Genomic DNA, 16,444 nt, shown 5'->3' with positions numbered 1-16,444 from the left:
TCAGAAATATGCTCCGTCTTGTGATATTTTAATGAGGCTGAGGCTTATGGTAATCAAGAAATTCCCTGCTCTGGAAAGGAAAGGGGGTTTATGTTAATCTGTTGTGACACCAATTGTTTTTTTCCCAGTGTGAAGTGATGGATCTTTTGCAGAATTGTGTGACGGCAGCTGTGGAGAGTGGCACTTTACTCACAAGACCTGGAGGCTTGCTAGATTTATTGGGGTAGAGGGAGAGAGCGAAGGGGATATAATAACAGAGCATATATATCTATTTCTATTAACTGCAGAATGATTTCACAGGCTCTTCCTTTTTCCTAATTAATTTCCTTTCCAACCATGGCACTTCATTGCCTCAAGCTTGCTTTCTAGGAACTCCAGCTCCCCTCAGCCCCGGTCAGCATGGCCAATGGTCAAGGTAGTTTAACGATATCTGGAAGGCACCAAGCTGTGGGAGCTGGTTTTAGGGTGTGTCAGGGATTCAAGCTTTCTATGGGGTCATTTTTTGGCAAAGCCTCTTATTTGCTCCTGAAGTAGCTCAGTTGGGTAGAACATGGTGCTGATAATGCTAAGGTCATAGGTTCAATCCCTGTATGGGACAGCTACATAGTCCTGCACTGCAGTGGGTTGGGCTAGATGATTCTCTGGGGTCGCCCAACCCTATGATTCTATGAAATTTCACAATGGCTACATCCTTCACTTACGTGTGTGTGCTTTCTGATTGGTTAACTTGATGAGTGACAGTCTACATAAACCAGTAATAGATTGTATTGTTTTTAGGCACGTCCTCATTGGTGTCCTCCAGGCAAAGGAGCAGTTGCAACTGCAATTGTTGGGGAAACATACAATGATATAGTCAACCATCTGGCTAGAATGCTTTTTGTTTCCTGTAGCAGAGCAGGTGGCAGGCGCCATGGATGGGCTGGTCTGTCCATTTCAGTTGCTGATTTCCCTCCCAGTCTTCAAGTTCAGTTCTCCACATGTTCACAACATTTAGTAGTTCATTATTATTATTTTTTAAGTCCTCTTGCATTTTAGTGCAAATGCCTCTCTATAGACACATTTTTGTGGGCAATTTTGTAAACCACTTAGAAGTTTTATCACAATTTTTCTTAAATAAATAAAATAAACACATTTTGCCTAACACATTCATCTTTGCAAAACAATTTCCCCAAATACAATGCATTAGTTGTTTTCACTAATGGATGCATCTTATTTTATTTTATTTTTTGCACACATTTAGACCAGTGTCTGCGTTTTTGGCTGGAAAACTGCATTTCAAAAATTGAAGAAGTGCAAATTTCAAAGATGGCTATGTTTCTGTTCACATATTGTTTTGGAGAGTGTGAATTAGGGAGGATTGCCTTTAAAGGGTCAGATTTCATCTCCTTCCCTAATGGGTGGCAAACAAGTCTTGAAAGTTCCTGCTTCATAGGGGAAGGGAGTGACTGAGCTGGACTTGCCTCCTTGAATACGAATGATGGTCAGAGGCACTTCTCTGTGCAACAGGCAGAGGGAGCTCTTCCCCATCGCTGAGTCTTCTCGCCAAGGCAAAACTACCCAGAAAAAAAGGTCTATTGATCATTTTAGCATTTCACCATCCATTTTACCACACATCAGGTGCCAACATGCAGTAAAATGTATGGTAAAATGTAAACAAGGGTAAGGGTACACATGGTGTGGAATGTCATGTTTAGTAGGGACCCAGGTTCATATCCCTACTCTGCCAAGAAGTTCACCAGGTGACATTAATTCACATCCTAACCTACCTCCCAAGCTTGTTGCGAAGATTAAAAGGAACTGAGATGAGTCATGTGGGCCACCCTAAGCCTCCTGATGTTTGTTGGACTCCAACTCCCATCATCCCTGGCCATTGAACATGTTGGCTGGGGCTGATGGGAGTTGGAGTCCAACAGCACTGAGAGGGCCACAGGCTCCCCCTCACTGCCTTAGAACAATGAAAAGCTGATTGGTTTGCCCCCAAGCCTTGCTGCCCTGAAAACTCTGGGGTGCAATGCATCTTTCCATCTCCATTATTCTTTGTCACTTGTGTGAATGATGCAAAGCAGGGTCAGGAGGCGCCCTGCATTGGAACCAGAGGCTGCCACTTATTCCCCCTTCAGGGCTGTGTCATATTAGCCAACCCAATCAGTTTAGCAGTCCCCCTCCTTTGTATGGCTCATATCATTTCAGGTTAGTATTCATGAGCAGTAATATTATTGGAAAGTGACTTTCATAGCATATTAGCTAACGCGAATGCTAATGCAGACTGATGGAGGGGAGCTAATGTGAATGGGCTGTCAGGCTGCATTAGCACTGCTAATGCCATGCCTAACTCAGGTTAGATGGGCCATGAGTGATGAGCAACTGGCCACATTTCAGTGTAAGCTTCACCTGTACAAAAAGGATGGTCAGGAAGGGTCAATGGTGAGTTTCCCTTCTCAAAGAAAAATCCATTGAGAATTTTCTGTGTGCTTCTCTTTTTTTCAGATCAGTACTTCAGGAGGAGGTGCTCTCTTCTCTTCAATGACTTCTGTGGTTTTCAGACTTTTTGCTTTCAGGGAATGCTTTCTGCAAGGACTGTGTCAAGCCTCCAGCCCCAGTAATGCAAATCCCTTTCTCTCCTCCACTTATGCACCAGACAGGCACAGTTGTCTTTTTGGCTCCTATCAAAAAACTTCTTTTTCCACCAAGCCTTTTAAATGGTGGTCTTTTGTCTCGTCCATATATGTGTTAGGGATATATACGGAATTGTTTTAAATTGTTAAAGAGAAGGGTGCATACATTGAAAATAGAATTGCTACCATATTTCGCTGGACTGAAAATTCAAGATGACTTTGGTGGGTGTTACTAAACACACACACCAACACACACAGAGCCATGACGATTTTGAATGAAGCTAAAATAATCCCATTCAGATCAGAGCAATTTCTCAGGGGGCCGAGTTTGTATATCTCCAATTGAGCTAAATTTCACCTAAAGTGAACAAGTTTGTTGGATTTGCTTTGCCCGAAACATCAGTAGGGATTTCAAAGGAAGGGATTTTGTAGAGTGGATTGCTTAATCCAATCAAAATAAATGTAGCTTTTAAACCTTTTGAATCAAGCTTCCATGCTCAGTTGCTAATGTTACCCTTGGACAAAGGTTCTGCTTCCCTCCAATTTGTTCTGTGACCTTTTGCATCCATTTTTAAAAGAGTGAACAGCAAAGAATATGTTGAAAGGACTGAGCAACGAAATAAATAAAACAGATCAAATCTTTTTTTTACCAGAGAGAAATGGCTTTTCTCCTTCTCTCTCCCCATTAGCTGCTGATCATATGCACAGATCACACACATACAACTTATGTATGCACTGGTCCTGCACAAAAGTGAGAATGCATGTTTGACCGTTCTCCTTCTGCCTCTCCACTAATTCACAATTGTCTTAGGCTGCATAAACCTTTAGAATAAGTGTGTGTTAACCTGTAGAATCCTTTGTGAGCTGAAAGCTGGCAAGGTTGACAGGGAGAAAAGAAGCAAAGACCATCCCTGTTGCAGACTAGTGGGATTCCTTCACTTTATATTGCACAGTAAAGTAGACTCAGAATGGATGGTTCTGTACACAATCAGTGTTTCCTTCCATTTTGCCAGGATAGTTCTTGCATGTCATGAACAGCAGATAGTTACACTCAACTTTCTAACAATGGAAAGTTGGGCTTACCCTGAAGTTTTAGTCTAGTATACAGGCAGGAGACCATCCTCTGGTTGGAGAAGCTCCAGTAAGCTTTGCATTCTTTCTGAGGAGGCGTTTCCCATAATAAGGACATGACTTCAAGCATGCAAGAAGACAAGCCACAGACCCAGAGCAGGGAGACAGCTGAGAACAGGTGGCTTTCCAGATCTTGTTGGACTACAGCTCCCATCCTCTGTGATCAATGGCCATGATAGCTGGGGCATATGGGAATTGGACACAAGTATCCATTCCTATAAGGACGCGGTTGGCGCTGTGGGTTAAACCACAGAGCCTAGGACTTGCCAATCAGAAGGTCGGCGGTTCGAATCCCCGTGATGGGATGAGCTCCCGTTACTCGGCCTCTGCTCCTGCCAACCTAGCAGTTTGAAAGCACGTCAAAGTGTCAGCAGCCACCACCTTAGATCTCTAGTAGAAGTTACTTGCTAGAAAACGATCTCCCATATTTACACTAGCTTTAGTTTCCGTGCGTTGCTCTGGTTCGCCAGAAGTGGCTTAGTCATGCTGGCCATATGACCCGGAAGCTATACGCTGGCTCCCTCGGCCAGTAAAGCGAGATGAGCGCCGCAACCCCAGAGTCGGTCATAACTGGACCTAATGGTCAGGGGTCCCTTTACCTCTACCTTTATCCATCCCTATCCTTGAGTATGACATACAACAGTTAAGTCATTGCATGAAGAGGGCTAATGAAAAAATACCGGGGGGGGGGGGGGATACAGTCAGAGATGTAGTTATAGCCATCAATGTGGATGAAGTGGAAAGAGGTTTAGACAAATCCATAGAGGGTATAAATGTCTATTGGCTGTGGTGATTATGTTATACCTCCATTGTCCAGGGCAGTATGCCTCCAACTACCAGGTGCTGGTGGCAGTGGCGTAGCGGGGGGGGGGTGCAGGGGGGGCCGGCCGCACCGGGCGCAACACCTGGGGGTTAGGGGGCGCAAATCCACAGGTTAGGGGGCACAGATTACTTGCCTTGCCCCGGGTGCTGACAACCCACGCTACGCCACTGGCTGGTGGGAATCACTAATGGGGAGAGTGAGGTTGTGTTCAGTTCCTTATGTGGTGTGGCTCACTGTGGTCTTGTTTTTCGCGGGTTACTGTGGGAGGCTGGGGAACTGATTTATAACCAAGTCTCTTAATGAATAAGTTAGACTAGATAGCTTTTTGCTGCACGGCTTTCCAGCTCTGTGATTCTGTGGCCTCCCTGTAGCGCTCACTGAAGGAAACTCGGCCTCTTCTGCAGTGACTTATCTCTAAAATTGTTTGCACACATGGAGAACTGAGTCCAGTGCTGAATTATAGTAATGGCTTGTGAGCTCTCTTCTCCAGATGAAGTTTGTTATCATTTGAGTTGAGACTATGGATCTCATGCAGCAGAAATACTTTCTCCAGGGACCATTGAGTTGGTGCAAAGACAATCTGTGCTCTCTCGCTCTCACTCTCTTTTAATTTGCAGAGTATACTAATTTCACATCTCACAATACAGTGGACAAATAAGCAGAGGTACCACATACAAAAACATTTTTATTAGTATATTTTGCTTCTTAATGCAACGCTCAAACTAGGAATACAACTTGGCAGAAGTACATACACATATATTGCATGTAGATTTTTGTGTGTGTCTCTCCAAAATATTTCAGATTCTCTTCAATTCAGACTTACATGAGGTTTCTTATGTTGAAGCCCTGGCCTCTGAACGGGTTACAGCTCCACATATCCTGCATAATGCATCATAATGTCACTAATGCTGAATCCTGTGATCTTTCCTCCTATACCCTCCACCTTGGATGGACGGCAACATTATGTACAGATTCTCAGAGGTATCTCTCTCCATCATGCTTCACTTTCCCTGCATGAATACTGTGTAAATTATATGTATATCTATACAGATTATATAAATATATATCTATAATATATATATGTATATATGTATATTACGATGGTTGGGCTTTGCAAAGTCAACCATAACATTTGTGCTTATCTTATTTCTATGAGATCAAAGATACGGCATCATCAAGAATGCAGTCCGGACCCAGCAGCCTTGCCAATAATGATCTTAATTCAGCTCATTATCTTCCTTGCCGTCAGTGTCCACACATCCTTTATGAGTAATGCACTCTCTCATTCTTACAGTAGTTTTTAAGACAAGAATTCTAGCCTTTGTAAAGGAACAACAGGATTCTTAAAAAAGAAAAGGAAAGGAAAAGTGAAAACCCAAAACACAACCCAAAAGATCTCAGGAAGGATTGCACCCTTCGTACATATAGTTTGAAGAGTAATCAGACATTCATTGTAGCTTTATTTACATTGTAACTCAAAAGTTCAACAATATTACAGGTGTTGTATTATATCTGTACATAGCCAAGTGATGGTTGGGTCATGTCAAAACACGTCACTGGTAGGTATTTACAGATGGTATTTAGCCTCTAGCTCAACACTGTCCTCCTCAATATGGCACCAGTAGTTACAGATAAATTGTTGAAAGTCCATTTATTAATGACCCTTGGCAGCCCCTTACTAACACTATTATGCAGTTCGGTACAGGATGGCCAATCTTTGGGGTGCAACTGTAAAGATGACATGGAATCACCTGTGGCATCCAGACATTCTGGAATTCATGGAATCACCTGTGGCATCCAGAAGATACGGTAGGAGGGCATAAAGGAGTTTGTCTGCAGTCACTCTCGAGTTTGTCCCTTTGGCAGGGCTAGGGAAACACAGTTGGATCCCCCATTTTTCAACTGTCTATTTCCAGTAATTAAACATCATTTGGTCAAAGTGTGAGTACATCAAACACATGATGAGATACATTTCTCCACAATGGATACTGGGACCAGAACTTTACCAACATGTAAGGTTTTTCATACCACATTCTTGCCTGTGATCATATGACACAACATCCCTTTTTTTGTCTTGAGGATGGTGAGCACCTGCAGTTACTTATTGCTGGCTATGGCGAAGGGTAGGGAGGGAAGAACCCACTCTGGAGCATGGTTCTTTCCGTAATCAACAATAGGAAACCATGTGTTAACTCTGTTCATGCTTGCTTCATTATTCTACCAGGATATTGACTGCCAGGAGGTCCCCCCCATGTGATTTGGAAGGCTGTCTCCATGATTAGGAGAGCATCTCACATTGTCCAACTGAGCCATAATCATGCCAGAGAAGCCTTTTACTATAGGGAATACCATGCGAGTATCCCTTCATGTGAATCGTGCAGCATCTAGCTGCCCAGATGTTCTGTCTTCCCAATGCTTATCCAACCAACAGGATGACACAAAAACTGGGCCTTTGTCGCATTGAATCCAGTAGAATTAAACTGCTTTAGGTAGAAGTGAGTAATTTTGTACAAAATGCCGATTCTTTTAGCAACTTGAGGGGCATGCAAGATGTTGGACACACCCAGCGGGGTTTGGAGTTGTATATAGAGTAGATCCACTGAAATAACTGGGCCTAAGTTAGACATGTTCATTAATTTCAACAGGGCTATTCTGAATAGGCCCAGTATTGGAGACAATTTCTTTTCTTGAAGAACTAGAGCCTTCAAGAGCCCCCTTCTCCCAATTCATACCCACCCAAGCACCACCCTAGTGGCTGGTCACCCACCCACCACCACAGAAAGTTTGTAGGGGTGCTGAGAGGACTGGGCTGTATGGCTGCAATGTTGCCCTCTTAATGCCCCCACAGTGCCTCTGGGCCCTGTTACAAGTGTGTTCACACATTACATTCAACAAGCGTACAGCCTGTACACAGATGTGTACACAAACAGTTTGGCTGTCACAACGCTCTTCACTTTCATGAGTCCACTTGCCATGAGTTTTCATGACGTTTCATGAGTGTGCAGCCCATGTACACAACCACTGAGCTGTACAAATCAAAAAGAGTACACTCTCACACAAACACTTGCGCATGGGTAGAGACAGCTTATACTTGTGTTCATTGTATTGTCTAAACAAGCCTAGAGGAATGCTATGTCAGGGACAAGATCCAAAGCCAATGAAAGGAAGAAAATGGCTGCTACTATAGCCCTCAGCTGCAGTGGCCCCAGGCCTTGCCCAAACATGTTATGTGCCAATGCCAGCCCTGTCCTCAAGACAAGTGTTTCTCCACATTTCTGCAATATGCTTTCTGTTTTAGAAATGGCAGCTATGTGAACACTCAACCTGAAATGGGTTTTACTATCTTGCTACATATATAAATATGAGACTGACTTCAGGTACAGTTGAAAGCTCTTGGCTTCTTGAATACATAGTAATGTCCCAGCTAAGTTCAGAGGTGTACACTCCAGCTCCCACTAGGCTCAGACCTTCAAACATTGCAAGAATGAAATGCCTAAAGGATGCCTCACATGAGAGAGGCCTAAATTTGGTAAGCTGCCATAAGATTGCTTCCATCCACACCAAAGTCCAGATTTGTTTCAATGCAGGTAGATGTTTTGCCATTCCACGCTGCAAAACCTTTTAGGAATCAATCTACAATGTTTTGGTAAAATGTCCACTTGCCAGAAATAGGGTTTTCACATGATACAATTCAGACGCATTGAAACAATATATGGAAACTGGAAAGAAGGCTATTGCTAGGGGAAGCAGGCTGGGGAATCTCCTTCAATTGCTTCCTCTTCCCTCAAAACGTCTGATGATAATGTTTCAAAGAGGGAAGCAATTGTAGGGGTTGTGTTGATGGCTTTGGATGTGACACTGAAGTAGGCAAAGGGGCTGAGGACAGGAAGCACAATTGTGTCACATTTCTACTTTTGTCTCTCTCCCTTTATAGCATCTGAATCAGAAACTTGCGCATATATCCCTCAGGGGAAAGATGCATTGTTTTTGCAGCTCCTCACAGATTTATATAGCTATTGCCTGGGAGTTAAAAAGAAGAAAAATGGGTCTAGGAGCTGCCGACTTTTGAATTTGCCTGTTGCCATTAATTAAACATCAGTTTGATCTGTAGAAGTTTACAGGTGACCCCATTTATCTCCATCCAATGAAAAGCTTCAGCTTGATTTCTGGTATATGTCTTATGTGGCCACCTTGTCTCATTAATGCAGTTACTTTATCCCATGAAACACTTTTGATTTACAAATAGAATCATCAGAGAAACAGATGGGTGGAAGGCATATGCTATAGATTGGTGTTCTTCAACCTTAAGGTCCCAGATGTGGTTGGACTACAACTCCCATCACTCCCAGCCAGCTCAGCCAATAATCAAGCATGATGGGACCTACAGTCCACCAACATCTGAGGACCCAAGGTTGTGGACAATGCTATAGATCAGTACTGAATGAGAAGCATTCTTGCAAGTGACCCTTTCAGAGTGATTTAGATGCTCACAAATTATTCCTGATATGATACGGTCTTGTTGGTGACAGCAGCAGTAGGTGCAGTGGGAGCACTTATTTGACCTCCCATCACCAGTGTCACTGCAGTGTACTGGGAGGGAGAGGCAAGAGATAGTTGGTGAGGTTAGTGCGATGCAAACACATCAGCAGGAATGTCAAGTTGGATCTGCAACACACTGACCTCACCCCTACCCCTCTTGATGATGGGAGGTCAGGTAAATTCCACCTTCCCGCTGACCACAGCTGGTTGGTGATCAGTCACCATTCAAGAATGATTGGTATAGAACATCAATAGTGCATCATCTCTTGGCAACATAGCCTAGAAATAACCTACTTGTTTTCTCCATACAAATCTCATTTGTGAAAATCATAGGGCTGGTCATCCTTCCTTCAATGAGTAAGGATAATTGATAGTTTAACCTTCCAATTTTGCCTTGTTTGCATGCAAGGAAAAGGATCTCAAGTAAAGGGGTGCAGGATCCTTTCTCAGTGTGTGTAGATTCTGCAAACAGAGGTAGGGTTTATTATTGCTGTCAATGATTCTATCGTCTCTTTCACTGCAGTGCCCAGTCAAAAGCTGCAGCAAGTTGGGAACACGCAATTGGCTTTGTCAACCTGCTAAGCAGTCAGGAGTCAAGTGACAATTGGGAAGCTCAAAGGCACCATTTTTTTTTAAAGAGAAGAAATTGCATTTACATCCAACAGAAGCAGACTTCAAAAGGGGAGATGTCATGATGTGAATGCCAAGGGGCCTTGTAGGCCTGAGACAACAAGGAAAGCCATGAGAAATCGAGCAATCCCCTTAGAGATTCCCAATGACTTAATCTTGACTTGAAAAGTAAAATCATTAAATAGCCAGGAGGGATTTGTTTCAATGGTTCTGCTCTTATTGATTCCCAGCCCCAGCCCCACTCACCAGAATGAATTAAAAATATTTCAGTTTTCAAAGACGGAGGGAGAGAAGCATGAATCCTTAAAGGGTGAATAGTTTTGATTGTCAGACAAGGGAAGAGAGTTGGATTAGTATTGTACAAATATATGATACATCTATTCATTGTGTATATCTGCAGTTATTCTGTCTCGTGTGAGCAGTGTGTAATGGAGGAGGAATACAGAAGAGCATAGCTTGAGATTGTTTTCAGAACAGGAGTGATGGTGTCATTTATCAAAGTGAAATTGACAGACCTTCCTTGCTCTGGTAAGTGAATGAAGTGATAACACTTTCAGATCCTTCTGCAGTTTCTACATGCTCAAAACGTAAAAGGTAATATGGCTAACTCAGATCCATTGATTTTCAATGGGTCTGGTTGGTCACTGTAAAGTATGATTTAGTTAGAAACAACTCAATAGTCTTAAGTAAATCCATTGATTTCAGTGAGTCTACTCTCTCTATGACTAAAGTTGGAGACTAACCTATGACTGACACGGATATGATGGGATATGTATGAAAATATAATTTATTTTCTGAATCACAGAAAATAACCTCCCTCTGAGATATATATATATATATATATGGCATAGGGATGATAAGAACAAAGCCAGGGAAGAGAAAAATAACGCAAAGTAAGATGCTGTTAGAACTTTAATTCAAAAATTTTCCTTGTAAAGACGGACCTCACAGCCCTTAGTTTCTTATCTTTTAGGCATCAGCTTCCAAGCATTTTGGTTCTCCCAGGCATCTGCATTGTTTGTACTTCAAAGCAGGATTGGGGAGAATTGAAGTACTGAGGCATTTGCTCTGTTGTTTTGTTTGCTATTTCAGCAATTGCCAGGAGGAGGAGGGATAAGGCAGTAAGGAGGTTGGTGCAGTGCAAACACACTGGCAGAGCCAATCTGCTGCTCTTGCCAATACATTTGCACCACACCTACCTCACTGCTGCCTTGCTCCTCTCCCTGATGGTAAGCAATAGCAACCCACCTTCTGGGGATGCATCATCAAAAAAGAATACAAAGGAGGACTCTAATCTACATAAAATTTGCATGTGTTAATTTATGTGCATAGGTACAAATGTAGAAAGAATCACTATAATTTAAATAGAAATATACTACATCTCACCATAGCAGGGAAGACTATAAACATGTGACTTGCGTGCCTGCTCAGTCTGCTGCCCCAGTGGCTACCTAGTGGCCTTTGCTGCTCTCCCTTTTTGTGATCCTACAGCAATTGATGCAAATGGAACTTCTGTGAATTTCACAGCACATTTTATAATATGTGTGTAATAAATCAAAACTCTCTCTCTCTCTCTCTCTCTTTCTTTCTGGCTTGGAAATTTTTTTTTTAACCACTGCTGATTGTTTGCAGAACAAACTTATCATAGCTTTAAACTGATCTGGTCCCCAAATAACACCCAGTGAATATGGATTTTTTTGTGTTCTGTATTTTCTTGCCTACTGAGCATTCTACAAGTCTTATTGCGATGCAACAAAGGCCTAGTTTTGGCTGAGGTGGTAAATGTTAATTCAGGCTGTACTGTTTTAGATGTTTGGGGTTTATGTGATTGAATACTCCTCTGTATAAAACTGAATTCCTTCTACTTAAAACATTAGATGGAAGACGATGCTAGAATCCTTTTTGACATGTCAGTTTTCTACAACTGCATTCAGAAGTCACATCCAAATAATTGTTTGCAGGAAGAGGAGCAAGCCTTGTCTTCATGTGTTCCCTCCTGCCTCCTTGTATGCCCATCTTTGTCAAGTCACAGGATATCTGAAGTGATTAGATGTGGTTTGAATGATTCTTCCAAATCAGGGTTTGCATACAATATTTTGAATATTGTTTGCAGTCCTGGTATGGAGGAATCTTTAATACTACAGTTTGCTGTTTCAGATGTCACAGGCAATGTTTGTTTCACAAAATCTATTAAGCGGTGAATGCAAGGGGAACAGGTGGGAGTATGAACATAAGTGGCTAATTTCTAAGCGTCCTAACTAGATGTAGTCAATGTGGTACCGCCAGATGTTGCTGGACTCCATCATCCCCAGCCAGTATGATCAATGGTCAGGAATGATGGGAGTTGTAGTCCAACAATATCTGGAGGACACCATGGTGGCTGGGTACATGGCTCCAAACCATGATTTGGAGAATCAGTGAATGTTTCATCTGAACACAACCTATGTGTAGGGATCCCCCCCCCCCCGGAATGGATTCCAGTCTGTCTCTCCCACACCACAACTTGGGATCTAAAGTGATACAGCACAGTGACAGGTATACCACATCTGTTACTGAGAACTTGGGCCTGTAAACAAAGCCTACAAGGTGTGGTGCCTCTGTGAAAAAGCTACTATTTTGAAATCTTACTTTGGAAGACTACATACTGAGATAACTAATCAATTTATTTGTTTAGTGAACTTCAAACAGTTGGTGTTTCATCTCTCCCAAGTTTGGGGGTGGGCAGGGAGAAGAACCTGTACAAAGGTAGTTTTTGGAAACAAAAAACTTATGAAGATTTATTTGCTTAATGAGCAGGAAACATAAAATTAAGAGGTGATATGGATGGGCAAAATTCAATGGGGACCATTTTTCTTTCTGAAGTGCACAGCCTAAAGAGACTCACTGGGATGTTTTGCCATTTCACAGACCAAACTGACTGGGCTGCAAATGCCCCCAATGCTTCATTTCCAAAAGCCTTTGGCTAGTCACTGTGGCTTGCCAAATGATAAAGGGGCCACTTGGTTCCATTTTCCCACTCCATTGGACTGCCCATCAGTGCTATGCGAAGTCTGACCCAGTTAAAAAGGAAGAATCAATCACCATGTGGCACCCCGTTAACCAATCACAGCTTCCAGTGGTTGCAACCTAGCCAAATCCCAGCACTTTTAAGTCTTCTTGACTTAAGATGGAGCAAGTGTAGCGTGTGCTTCAAAGCCTGGCTGAAACCATGCCCGTTATGAGGTAATATACTATTTTTTTTCTGATGCAGATTCAAGCAGCAGGAGAGAGGTAAATAATTAATAGTAACATCCATCAAATCCCACCACTTTTTAAAATTATGGAATCTGTTGAGCTGATTGGATTGTTCCGTGTCTCTCTCTTCCAGTCATTGAAGCATTCCATACAGGAAGGATATTGTTGAACGATTCCCCCACCACCACTGTTTTCAAATGAACATACACACAGACAAACAAAACTGGCAACTGCCAGGCCAGAAGAACTGACAAAGACGCAACCCTCAGTGGGGTTGTCCTTCTCACTGAAATGCCAGTGCTTTTATGCAGATCCCTTTCAGATGAAGCAAACCTAAACGGGCTTCACACAAGAGAACACTTCCCCAAAGAAGAATGGATTGATTCAACAGCCCTTCTGCATGAGACTACCAGAGATCTGGGCGTGTTGCCTCAAGTTCATATCCTCAGCTGGCCTGCCCACCCTTTCCTGCCTCTGATTCACTGACAGAAAAGTGGTGATCTCTGAAGTGTAGTTGTCGGAGATGGAGCACATGTCGTCCCCCCCCCTCCACCCCATCAGTATGTGTCCTATAGCCTTCTTGGTTTCATTCTAGAGCATAAAGTGCTGTGGCATAGTTTTATAAAACTTTGAACTTCCTTCTCCCTTCCCCACACCCCGCTTATTACTGTTTTACCTTGTAGCTCCTATGTTCTTGTAATGACACATAAGGAGGTGCTTAAAGGTTTTCTTGAAGGTAGCATTGCAGAGCGCATAGCAGGCAGGATTGATGGTGCTATTGATATAGCACAGCCAGTAACCAATGGTCCATACTGTGTTGGGGATGCAAGATGCACAGAAGCTGTTGATGAGGACCATGACGTTGTATGGTGTCCAGGTAATGATGAAGGCCAGGAGAATAGCCAATATAGTCCTGGTCACCTTTTTCTCCCTGGAAGGAGGTGTCTTCTTTTTGGGAGGCTGCTTAGTCATCTTGACAATCTTACGTGCTACAATGTTCTGCTTCTCATCTCCATTTTGCCCATCGGGACCTACAATCTCCACGGTCGTGTTGGTAGAACCAGAACAGTCGCCTTTCGGGGACTTTGTAAGTATCCTAATACATGTCAATTTGGAGTTCTCCACTTTGGCATTGACTTGGGAGGCAGAAGCCCCGGTGTCCTCTTTGATGGGTTCATCATCTTTCACATTGGAAGCCACAGCGCTGACAGAGGTGGAGTCATTAGAACTTTCCTTCTCCTCTGCAGTAACACAATTTTCCATCACTGATTCCCCTGTGGCTTTACCATTCTGAATTTTACCATGTTCTACCCCATCTTCATTAGTCGGAACATTGTTATTGTTTGGTTTTACTATTTTACCTTGGACCAAGCTTGGAGAAACTGGATCCTGGTTTTGCCCACTCCCCTTTTTGTCTTTTTTAATCCTGCTCTTACTGGCGCGAGATATTTGCCAGTAAAGAATAGTCATGATGATAACGGGCAGGTAGAAAGCGGCAATCGCTGTGCCAAAGGTGACGGCTGCATTGGACAGGAACTGAATGTAGCATTCCCCATCAGGGACAGTCCTCTCCCCTACAATGAACTGCCAAAAAAGAATTGCGGGTGCCCACAAGATGAACGACAGCACCCAGGCCGCAGCGATCATCATACCTGCCATCTTAGTGGTCCGCTTGACAGGATAAGTCAGAGGCTTGGTGACGCAAAAATATCGGTCAAAACTGATAATGAGAAGGTTCATGACGGAGGCATTGCTGACCACATAGTCAAGCGCCAACCACAAGTCACAAACCACAGGTCCAAGCGGCCAATAGCCAATCACAGTGTAAAGTGTGTACAGGTTCATGGAAAAGACACCGATGATCAAGTCCGCACATGCCAGGCTGAAAAGAAAGTAATTGTTGACAGTCTGCAGGTGCCTGTTGACTTTAATGGACACCATCACCAGGATGTTCCCAATGATGGTCACGAGACTGAGGGAGCCAGCCACCAGGACGATGAATACTACCTCAACTGTTTTATAAGGACTCCCCAGAGGCATCACATCCTCCAAATAGCTTATGTTCGTCGAGTTATTCATGTCTGCGTCTAGCAAACTGGTAGATAAATATCACTTAAGCCTGCAGAAGAAAGAAAAAGAAAACAAAGATGGTGAGGCATTTCAGTTTATGCAATTTCTGGCAAATGGAGCTCAAGGAAAGGCGAGATGCAAAGGAATGAAAATCCCAAGGAAAATTCAGGAGGCCTGAGTTTCATCAATCAAAGCTCAAGTTAAATGTTTCATCTTACATTGATTATAATGGCACTTTGGCCTGTTTAGTTTCCCCTGGAAGATGCTAAATATGAATTAAGTTATTTAGGGGAAAGAACAAAAGGGATAATGTTAAAATAAAACACACACATACACACGGAAATGTATTATTTATTATTTTTAAAAGTACATGTTTAATTCAAAACTCTGAAGTGTGGCCTCTTCCTTGTAATGGTGTAGCTGTAGGGGAAGTAATGACATGTGGAGGAAGGTGGCTCAGTTAAAGACCAAATTTAAGACACCTGCTGCCCTCTTTTAGTGTATCAAGTGAGGCTCCTTCTGGAGATGTGCAAAACTCTTGAGGGACATTTTGGAGCAAAATCCTTTTATCCCTCTGCAAATTTTCATTGAAATACCCTGAACCGTCCCTTGACCCTGCCTTGTGTTGCCGTTGCTGGCAGGCTCTCCTTCCATTGGGATGGTGTTTCCTACATGCTTTGGAAGATATCACTTCTGTCTTGTACATGCAGACAGACTGTAGCCTGTCTGACCAAAATGTAGAAGCACTACTCTGCCAGTGCATCTGTGCAGCCAGAGTCTCCCCAATGTCTTAGGGTGTATTTTGTTTTTTACAAAACACCAAATAAATACGATCTTTCAATTGACTTGCCTAAGATCCAGGACAAAGCACCACCTTTCAGAAATCCCTGGCAATGTCCAAGGAAATCAGCACATCTGGCAGCCCTGCACTGTCTCAGCCCTTCTAGTGACACTGCTGCCAAAAGGCTGTTGCTGTGACTCCACCATGCGGGGTGAGCTGGACCTGATGAGAACTCTTCTTCTGGTCTATACTTGTTGACTTCTGCCTGCCTTGCAGAAGGTAGAGATCCTCTTCTACATTTAAAAAAACCAAACCCAATATAGCACCTTAGGGGACAGGCTGGCCCAAGACATGTTGCTAATGATCACTCACCGCACCCCATCAAACATAGTACCCAAGAGTAGCTAAATTATTTTAACACCTGAAGTAGAAAATCTGGCAAGTACCTCTCCCACTCCCTGGCAGAAAACATACAGTAATAATAAATCACATAGCCAGCTGCTGTTGGGTTTCTATTCCTCTCACTGTGCAGATATGTAGGATTGGTTCATCACATGTCTGTGTTATGCATTCCAGCACTGGAATCATGGGAACGGATGTTTACTGTACTCTGTTTCCATT

The 16,444-nt window shown here is 43.0% G+C and overlaps 1 protein-coding gene across 3 annotated transcripts in view; it reads right to left on the bottom strand.

Annotated features, from left to right (window-relative positions):
- The window catches only part of CHRM2 (cholinergic receptor muscarinic 2), a 418,009-nt gene that overhangs the window by 243,839 nt on the left and 157,726 nt on the right, over positions 1–16,444 (bottom strand). For 2 of the 3 annotated variants that reach the window (XM_083462060.1, XM_083462059.1), the window contains exon 4: positions 5,235–15,091. In XM_083462060.1, coding sequence (XP_083318186.1) covers positions 13,645–15,051 — 1,407 coding nt within the window. In that variant the 5' untranslated portion in view covers positions 15,052–15,091 and the 3' untranslated portion in view covers positions 5,235–13,644. Of the gene's footprint in view, positions 1–5,234; positions 15,092–16,444 lie in introns of those variants that run through there. The other variant, XR_014516302.1, reaches the window with a different exon arrangement.

This window comes from Podarcis liolepis, assembly GCF_965112155.1.
Source record: "Podarcis liolepis genome assembly, chromosome: 10".
Lineage (NCBI taxonomy): Eukaryota > Metazoa > Chordata > Lepidosauria > Squamata > Lacertidae > Podarcis > Podarcis liolepis.
The sequence above is the reverse complement of the archived record's forward strand: the minus strand, read 5'-3'. Positions and strand labels throughout refer to the sequence as shown.